At 34.6% G+C, this 9968-nt stretch overlaps 1 protein-coding gene across 7 annotated transcripts in view; it reads right to left on the reverse strand.

Annotated features, from left to right (window-relative positions):
- The window catches only part of LOC18435896 (uncharacterized), a 56738-nt gene extending 48200 nt beyond the window's left edge, over positions 1–8538 (reverse strand). For 6 of the 7 annotated variants that reach the window (XR_016048873.1, XR_016048871.1, XR_016048872.1 and 3 more), the window contains exons 1-2: positions 8207–8538; positions 6429–6534 (exon numbers count right to left, since the gene is read on the reverse strand). Coding sequence is in view for 2 of the 7 variants with exons in the window: in XM_020668228.2 (XP_020523887.1) it covers positions 6429–6534; positions 8207–8374 (274 nt within the window). In the remaining 5 variants the exon portion in view is untranslated. The remainder of the gene's footprint in view (positions 1–6428; positions 6535–8206) is intronic. The other variant, XM_088857438.1, reaches the window with a different exon arrangement.
- Between the last annotated feature and the right edge of the window lie 1430 nt (positions 8539–9968).

Consider the following 9968-nt stretch of genomic DNA (forward strand, 5'->3'; position numbering starts at 1 on the left):
TGATAGTATATCTAGGATATTTGGGTCAGTTAAAGAAACTGAAAAATTTGAAAAACAGTTAAAATATATTGGTCCACTACAGAGGCTGGATTCAACCATGCCAAGTAGTGAATCTGTGAAGTTATAGTGTCTTGTATCTCTTAGGCATACAAGCACTGAAGTGTTTAACCCAAGTCGGGTTAAAGGTTTCACGGCTATTTGAATAAGGCCAATGTGTAAATATTTATACTGATTTTCTTTATGTTTTTCAATAACTTTTTTCGAGAGTAGTTGAAAGTTTTCTTGATTCTGCGTAACAGATAAACTTTCTTCTACTGTCTTGATGGCATAACCCATCTTGAATTTGAATGATCCTTTATGATAAATGTCTGTTATTGGTACCTTTGGAATATTCCAATTCTGAATATGATCATCAATGTCATTTATTATAATCTGTTCCTTATTTTTCACTCTAAGTGTTTGAGATGAAGTTGCATTTTTACCAGTAAGATTCCCAATTAAATTTGCCATCCGGTTGTTGCGGATAATGACAATCTGGACGATCAAGGGTCCAACGTTTTCCCCTAAGCGGCTCTCCTGGCCTTGGCGGGTACTTTGCAATAGACTTCTTTCGTCTCTTGCCTTAACTCTCGGACCAACTTTCTTGGATGTAAATTTACTTTGGTTTCTTCAGTAAAGATGTAACTTTTATCTCTTTCTTACACTTTGCTGTTTAAGAACAGTATTACTGTTTGTTCCAGTTTAACTGTTTGCACAGTTCCACTATTTGAACAGTTCACTGTATGGCTCTGATACCAAAAAAACTCTGATACCAAAAAACCCAGGATCTACAGTCCGATCCTATTTATAGAATTTTTTAGAGTATAAGGTAGTGATTATGGATCTAGAGTAAATCTAGAGTAAATATGTAAATATGAGACTATTATATTTCATAAGTTCTTGCAGGATTTTATAATAATTTAAAATAAAAAGGATTATGCAGAAAATGGAGATTATAGATATATCAATAACAAACCATTGAGCATATTTAAAATCTCCAATTTTTACACTGAATAATATTTTAAATTGCATAATAAAACAACTGTATTGATATTACAAACACTGTATTACAAACACTGTGTCAACAAGCTAAAACAAACTGTTACAGAGAATAAACAAGCAAACTGTTACAGAGAAATAAGCGGGTAAACAAACTAGTGCAATTAAACTAGAGATTTGAAAAGCAAATAAAGTAGAGACTAAGAAATCTGGGAAGACTTACTGAGTACAGATACAGTAACTGGAAAAGAGTTTCCAGTGCTGTGGACAATACGAAGGGAGAGAGTTTATATTGCAGTCACACATGATGTTTATAGAAACAGAAAGGTGAAGGATAAAACCTGGTAAGTGACTTAAGATGTATGGAGCTATGAAGGTCAGGATAGCACTGATTTCTGATGCAGTATTCTGAAGCTCTTGAGAGAGAGATAAAGTGGAGAGAAGTAGAGAGAGAAGCACTCTGAGACTTGAGAGAGAAGCACTCTGAGGCTTGAGAGAGAGAGAAAGAAAAGCAAAGGGGAGAGAAGCAGAGAAGGGAGCAAAGAGGGTCTCAGTGTTGCCCCCCTGCAAAAATTCACGAGTTAAAAAGTCGGGAAGAGAATTTGAAGACCCGGGAAGGTGTTCCATTTGAAAATCAAAGGCGAACAGTATAGCCTGCCAGCGAGCAAATATTTGTTTGGAGACCAAATTTTGAACATCTTTTTGCAAGATATCTTTAGCTGCTTTGCAGTCAGTTCGTATAAAAAATTGTTGGTTGAGAATGTCACTTTGAAATTTTGTAACACAATGAACAATTGCTAATAATTCTTTTTTAACCATGGAATAGTTTTTCTGGGTTGGATTCCAGGCCTTAGAAGTATACTTGAGAAGTTGAGGCATAACATTCCATTCATATTAACCAAAGGGTACATTAAATGCGGTTTTATATTTATCTTGTTCTTGAATTTCTATTTGCCAGTATCCAGACTTCATATCAAATTTAGAAAAGATACAAGCCTGAGCAACTCTGTCTAATAAATCTTTTTTATTGGGGATAGGATATCTGATCCATCTTAAGACTTTATTAAGAGGTTTATAATTGATAACAAGGCGAGGAACTCCTCTTTCTATATATATATATATATATATATATATATATATATATATATATATATATATATATATATATCGGTAATGTGCACAGCTCACTTGATTTTGCACAGCTCACTTGATTTTGGTCATTTCATATATATATATATATATATATTCTCTTATTTTCTTGTTTTCTGGTGCGAGACAGTCTTGTTTTATATATTCAATATCTACTTTTCTTTGTTTTTTATATGAGAGATATTCGATATATTCTTTCAGGTTTTCATCTTCTTCGATTTGTAATGTGAGTATGTGAAAGTCTGCTATATCAGGTTCAGATGTATAAGTGGGTATTACTACATGATCAGCTGTTCGTTTTACTCCTTGTAGTTGTAAGTCTGAAGATGTAGTAGGTATTGATAGAGAAGGAAGGATTATAACTTCTAGGGTTGTATGACAAGATTTTTTCGCATGAACTAAAGGTTTTTTAATTCTTTTTCTATTGAGTTCTAAATCATCTTGTGATTTATTATTTTGAAATTTTATTTCAATATTTCCATCTTGATATTCTATTATTTGGCTGGGAATATTATTCTTCGGAATTTCTCTTGGTTGGTTTTCATTTTGAATAGACCATGTTTGAGGTAGACTAATATCGGACCATGTAATGGTTTTAGGAATAATAGCATTAGATTTGTCTATATTTGTTTGGAATAAAATAGTTTGATCCTTCTTATCGGTTTGCATCATAATATTTGGACAAAAGGTATTCATAACTTTGTAATATATTCGATATACTATACCTAGATTTTGAGATCCATGAGTCATATTGAATCCATGGGTCTTAAGGTTTATTGTTAAGATATCTAAAATATTCGGATCTATTAAAGAAACAGAAAAATTTGGAAAACAGTTGAAATAAATGGGTCCACTACAAAAGCTGGATTCAACCATGCCTAGTAGTGAGTCCGAAAACTTATTGTGCCGCGTATCTCTTAGGCATACGAGCGCTGAGTTGTTTAACCCTAAACGTGTCAAAGGTTTTATGGCTATTTATATTAATCCAATGTGTAAATACTTATAATTATTTTCTTTATGTTTTTCAATTATTTTTCTAGATAACAGTTGGAAATCTTCCTGGTTTTGTGTCACTGAAAGACTTTCCTCAACTGTTTTAATAGCATATCCAAGTTTGAATTTAAATGTTCCTTTTTGATAAATATCTTTGATAGGGACTTTAGGAATATTCCAGTTTTGTATATGATGTTCAATATCATTTATGACTATTTCTTCCTTATTCTTAACTCTTAAGGTTTGAGGTTTAGTTACTGTGTCACTTTTAAGATTCCTAATTAAATTTGCCATCTGTAGGTTGCGGATAATGACAATCTAGACGACCAAGGGTCCAGCGTGTTCCCCTAAGCGGCTCTTCCTGGCCTTGGCTGGTACTTTGCCTAGACTTCTTTCGTCTCTTGCCTTAACTCTCGGACCAACTTTCTTAGATGTAAATTTAGTTAGGTTTCTACAGTAATACTGTAACTTAGACTCTTAAACAGTTCCACTGTTTGGCTCTGATACCAAATGGGGCCAGGATCTACAGTGAAATCTTTTGAAATCTTTTGGATGATTTTAAAGTAGGTATGTGAATAAGAGGCTATTGTACTTTACTATTTCTTGTAATATACGATAATAATTTAAACAGAAAAGGAGTATACAGATAAATGGAATGACAGATATATCTATGACTAACCACTGCGTGTGGTTGTAATTTCCTATTTTTATGCTAAATACAAATTTCAATTGCATAATAATTAAACCATCATATTAATAACTTGGACTGTATACACAGTTTACAGTTTCGACGTTTATACAGATATTCAAACAGCAAATGGAAACAACTTTTATACAGACATTTATGCAGAATAAAAACACACTTTTATACAGAAGGTAAACAGAATAAAAACACAAAACACACTTATAATGAGCAAATACAGTAACTGGAAAACAGTTTCCAGTGCTGAGGATAGTATGAAGGAAGTGAAGAAATATTGCAATTGCACACATTGGAAATATAAGAAGAAAGGAGAAGATAGAACCTGGGTCTTAATGGAGTAAGAATTAAGGCAAAGACCTGGAAAGCATGGGCTGTAAGGTCGGAACAGCAACTATGATGTTTGAGAACCAGTAGATGGAGCGTAAAGATGAGTGGTGAGGAAAGAGCAAGAGTGGGAGAGAGCTTAGAGTTAAAAGCTCATAATAGAAGAGTAGAGAGAGCTTAGAGCTGAAGAGAGCAGAGAGAAAAAGCTTGAGAGCTGAAGAGAGCAGAAAGAGAGAGAGGTTCCGAGTGACCTTGAGGTTTTAAAGACAGGAGGCTATATTTATAGTCGAAAGAAGGAGAACGCTTCGCGACTAAGGTAAGTCCTGAGTGGACGTAAAGGGGAGAGACAAGACTTAAAGAACGAGGAGTGGACGTAAAGAGAAACGACAAAAGTGAAAAGAGGAAAAAAAAAGATTCTTCCGTCTTTGTCGGAAGGAAAAAACAAAAATAAAAAAGAAAAGCAAAAGGTGCTTTTGTCGTTGTCGGAGGAAATGGACAAAATAGTATCTGGGAACAATAACTCGTTTGTTTTTATCTGTCGGTGGGAACAGTAACAACATCTGGGAATAGTGACTCTGTTGTCTTTATCTCGGTGGCTTTGTCTTATGTGAGTGGTCTTATCAGGGTCTTTTTCGTATGGTAGTGAGTCTCGTATCGGGTCAAGGTCTTTAGCTGCATTCTTCTGAATCATCCTCTTCTTCTTCTTCGGGATCAGTTTCTTCAAGTGGGAAATATTTATTGGTACGGGCTGGTGATGATTGTACGGTCTCTTCTGAGGAGACTGGCTTTCTTCCGGCTTCTGCAAAAATCTCTTTCATTTGTTGTTCAAGAATTTCTTTGGTGGCATTTGGGTTTGCTTGCAGCATGTTTCTCAAGTATGTGGGAAAATCAAAAGAGGTATTGGCAGTATTATATCCTGTTGGATTGGGATTGTATATAGGTTTTTGTGGAGGAATTCTTTTTGGCACTATGGTTGTGGGATCCATATTGAAGATATCCCACCATTTGATTGAAATGGTTTTCCAAGACGTGGAATATAAGTATGGTCGGCTGTATTATTGACAGAGATTGAATATTCCCATTTCATAATCCATGGGAGTTGGTATAGTGCAACAAAGTAAAGGTGAGGGTCTGTATTGATATCAATGTTATTGAAGAGAGCAAACTGTTCTTGCGGTTTTTGAAAAGCAGGAGGTAAAATCGTAGTAGTTGATCCCCATACTAAAACCAATTTTTAAACCAGCTTGGGAATCGTTCGAAAATTGGTAACCTAAATTGAATATACCAGCTATGGGAATTATTTGGGTTTTGATAGTAAAATACTTTATGTCAGGCTTCTACGTATTCGGTATATTTATAATATTTATACGAAAAATCAGTATTGTTTAGTTTTTTGCCCTGAGTGGGATTGCAACCCCACTCCTCATAAGAAAGCAACTTCTTGATTTGCATTTTGGAGTATGCAATTACTCTTGTATTTTGTTGGTAGTAATGGACAACAGAGATGGACCCTGTTTCCATAAGAATGGCCTCATAGTATTCACGGGTTTTTACTCCATTAGTAGGATTCAAATGGTTTATGAGGTATAAAGGAGCAAGTTTGATTGGGTCCACATTTGTATGATGGTCTTCTATTGTAATGTCCATGAGATATGCTCTTTTAATGAATGCAAATCGAGGAATATTAGGTCTTTGGGTCGGCCTAGATTAAGTAGGAGTATAGGCTGGAGTGGATGTATTAGCTTCTGGATAGGTTATTTGATGAATGGGTGAAATGGAAGGTGAAAGGGTGGCCAAAGGCGAAATTTCACCTTCTATTGGTATTATTTCTAGTGGGCGTTTTTCATTGAGGGAAGAATTGCTATGAGAACCCATAAGAGTAGGTGGATTGGACAAAGTATTATGTTTATTAGCTGCAAAGAGCTGTAGTGCAAGTGATAATATATATATATATATATATATATATATATATATATATATATATATATATATATATATATATATATGAAATGACCAAAATCAAGTGAGCTGTGCACATTACCTAAAATAATTACCACTTTTACAGGGAGAAAAAAACAAGCAGGCACAATAAACAATGTGAAAAAAGTTGGGCATGGACAACATAAGTGTAGCAAAAAACTCCAGCAGTACTTTAGTATCAATGAGATAAGGCTTTCACCACAAAAGCAGAAGTTAAAATCAAATGAATTGTGTACATTACCTAAACTAATTACCACCTTGTGAGAGAGGAAAAAACAGGCAGGCACCATGAACAATGTGAAAAATAGTTGAGCATAGACACTAAAAGGATAGATGTCAATGGCGACCTGTGGGGCAAAGCATGACGGTAAGAAATTTCCATTATCATCACTCCACCCTAAATATACAATCCTAGTCATTTCTAGCATGTTCAGAACAATACAAGAGCACCTATACTGATGGTATAAAGGAAATGTCAATACAAGCTCAAATTTGAACAATTCAATAATGAATATTAAAAAACTGAAAAAGAAAGAATAGTGGCAATAAATGACCAAGACAGGACAGTCTATGATGCATGACAGTCAGATCACATTCTTTAACCCATATATACCAGAACTAGGCTGTCTTTTGTTTTTGACGTAGGTAGGGAATGGATTCTAACCTGGAAGACTGTTGCGCTCGAAACATTCATTGGCATGGTTTCTAAAATGACAATTCAAGTTTTTATGCATTTTGAAACAATTTGACTGACACATCCTAGAAGTGGTTTCTGTGAATAGGAGGTAGGGGTTCTACAGTAAATCGATTCAGGTTTTTCTTAGGATGGATACAGAAGCCCATTTACAGACCCATATGAACAAGTGCATGATACCACATTCATGGAACATTGACTAATCACACATGTTATGAACTATTGAAGGGTGCTTGTCCACATCATGTAGAAGCTATACCATCCCTATGAAGGATTCTTTTTTTTTTTTTTTTGAGTTATACTACGTATTTCTACATTAGTTTAGGAGCAGTTCCACACTGATGTGTTTCTTGTAGTGTGGAACACTTCTAAAGATACATCCCAGAAATCAATTATTTCTCAGCCCCAGACAAACACCAAATGATCTCTAGTCACCAACTCTCCTTGGCTTAATCACTCGTGCCGTTTATCTACAAAATGTTTCAGCATTGATATTTTGATAAAGCTTTCTGTCGCCTACAGGGTCAAAAATGTAGGATAAATACCCAGGTTGACTTCCCAAAACAAATATCATACATGATAGGTCCTTCAATATCTATCCTGGATCCTAAAGTCACATATCGAATCCAAAATTTTAAATTGGTAGTAAATTTTAAAATTTTAAATGTACATTCCACATGACCTAACAAAAGAAAGAAAGAAAGAAAAAATTGCAAAAAGAGAAAGAGCGAGAGAGAATTTGTTGAGTAGATCAGAGGGCCCTAGGATCTCAATATTAGCAAGCCAAGGAGGGTGATGAGGGGGAAGAAGTAAGAATTTTTCTCAACAGAACACCACGCTAGAAACCAGAATCCTGTCATTGAGAACATAGAAATAATATCGTAGATTCATAATCAGATAGAAAATTTACACCCTGAAATAGTCTTTTAGAGCTATTAAAATTGAGTAGAGAACTTTTATTTTATTTTTTTGGAAGCTATATAGGCTAGAAGCTTGAAATAAATGTAAGCGTTAGCAGTATAAAATTAGGCACAATTCATAACCATATCAATAAATTAAACCAACAAATTAGGTCATATAAACTAGAAGTATAGATGCATACCAACAAATCAAGGCTTTTAGCTAGCAGTACACCCAAATGTTAGGAATTCAAAAAAAAAAAAGTGACTTACTAAAAATTTAGTCTTAGTTCTTAAACCTGAAATCAATATATTAAACTCACCAATTAGCGTTCATAAACTGGAATAATAATAGTTCGTACACACACATATTAGGGCTTCATCATAATGCTACAGCTTAGAAGTGAATAAAGGAAAAAGATTTACCTCATAATTGGTGAAATGCTTGACAGTGGTGAGGTAAGGAACCAGATATGGCTCAATGGGAAGAAACTGAGAAAAAAAGGAGTAAAGAATGAGAAGGATGAGCAGGGATGCCGGAATTTGACTGTTTCTCAAGATAATAGCTCTGAAACTGCTTAGAAATCCCTCCATTTGTAGTATGACAAAGGCCTGAAAAATTTAGAGAGAGAGAATTCGTCGTAAAAGGGCCTGCGAAATATGGAAACAGGTTGAGAGAGATCCACTATTTTCCGGCAGCTTGCAGGAGAAGTGGCCGGGAATCCACCGTGGTTTTGGCATCCGGGCGCGAGACGGACATGGTTGGTACGGGCGGAAATACATTTTATAAGTTGGAAAATGGCGCAAAACGTTAAATCGCAATCAACGATGGTAAAATGGATTTTCTAGCCGTGTTTTAAGGTGTGGTTTGTAAAATTAGAGCCTGCATTCAAATGGCATCGAGAAATGCGGTTTCAATATTGAAATTTTTCGTCATAGCTATAAAATATATTTTTATATTTACTTATAAAGTTTCAAACTTCAAAAATATTGTAGATCGATATTTATGAAAACTTGAAAATTTTGAAAATTGACAGTAAAAAAATACGTTACAAAATAAACTATTTTCAAAGCTTGCCATCTATTTTTTTTTCATATTCATATATCTTGATGTCGAGATAATCAATTTGAAGATATTTGGGCATCAAAACAACTTCTCCTAGTGAAATTTTTGAAATAAGCTCAAATTTGATTGTTTAAACCTCGGCTCTGTATAAACTTTTCCCGTGTTTTAAAAGCGGGTGATTTTTTATCTCGAGCGCTAATCTAGATTGGAATCGATCTAGATTTTCTGAAACGGTATAGATCCCAGCTTGACTCCCCCAAAAACCCCCTCTGCATATTTCTTTTTTTGAATTTCATTCAATAATTTTTTGCATCTCCTTAAAAAAATCCCTATCGCATAAATCTTAATTTTAAATGTTTTTCATTTCATTACTTTTAAATATTTATTGGATCATTGTTTCAAACCAACCCAGACCCAATCTAAATCGCTGAACCAACGATAAGACACAAATCTATGGATGAAGGATGAATAAACCACCATACCAATCTGGGTTTCGAAACGATGTTCCAACCAAACCTCCATACATCAAGAAACCATCCCAATACAATTTTCACGAGAGAGAGTACTGATTTTAAAAAAAGGCTTAACTTTCTTAAACGATTTTTCTTTATTTTCATATATAATTCATTAGAGAGGTATCTTGATCCTAAAACACTCAAAAATATAAGAGCTTTCTTGATGAAGTTAAACGCTAGGATTTTATTTTGTATTTGTAAAATAGATTGGGTTTTTCCCAGAAGCCAGGTTATACATGTGGATACGACTAAACATTATTTTTCTCTTTATTTTTCTTTTGCAGCTCGAACTCTATGCGGGGTTCCATTTCTGGACCTACTCCCGCTGATAAACTGTGAGCCATGCGTCCCGTCACAACTCAAAGGCAATGTTACTGCTAACTAGAAAAATAGGACCATCCGATGGGGCCAATGCATACAACCTCAATTATAAATGAGTCTTGAGCTTAGACAAAATAATGGGCTAGGGATCTCAAAGGCAATTTTACTGCTAACTAGAAAAATAGGACCATCCAACAGGGCCAATGCATACAACCTCAATTATAAATGGGTCTTGAGCTTAGACAAAATAATGGGCTAGGGATCTCATTCTCGATATGTTACTTAT

Source organism: Amborella trichopoda, chromosome 2 (assembly GCF_054954075.1).
Source record: "Amborella trichopoda isolate Santa Cruz 75 chromosome 2, AtrichopodaSantaCruz75HAP2 v2.0, whole genome shotgun sequence".
NCBI classification, from domain to species: Eukaryota; Viridiplantae; Streptophyta; class Magnoliopsida; order Amborellales; family Amborellaceae; genus Amborella; species Amborella trichopoda.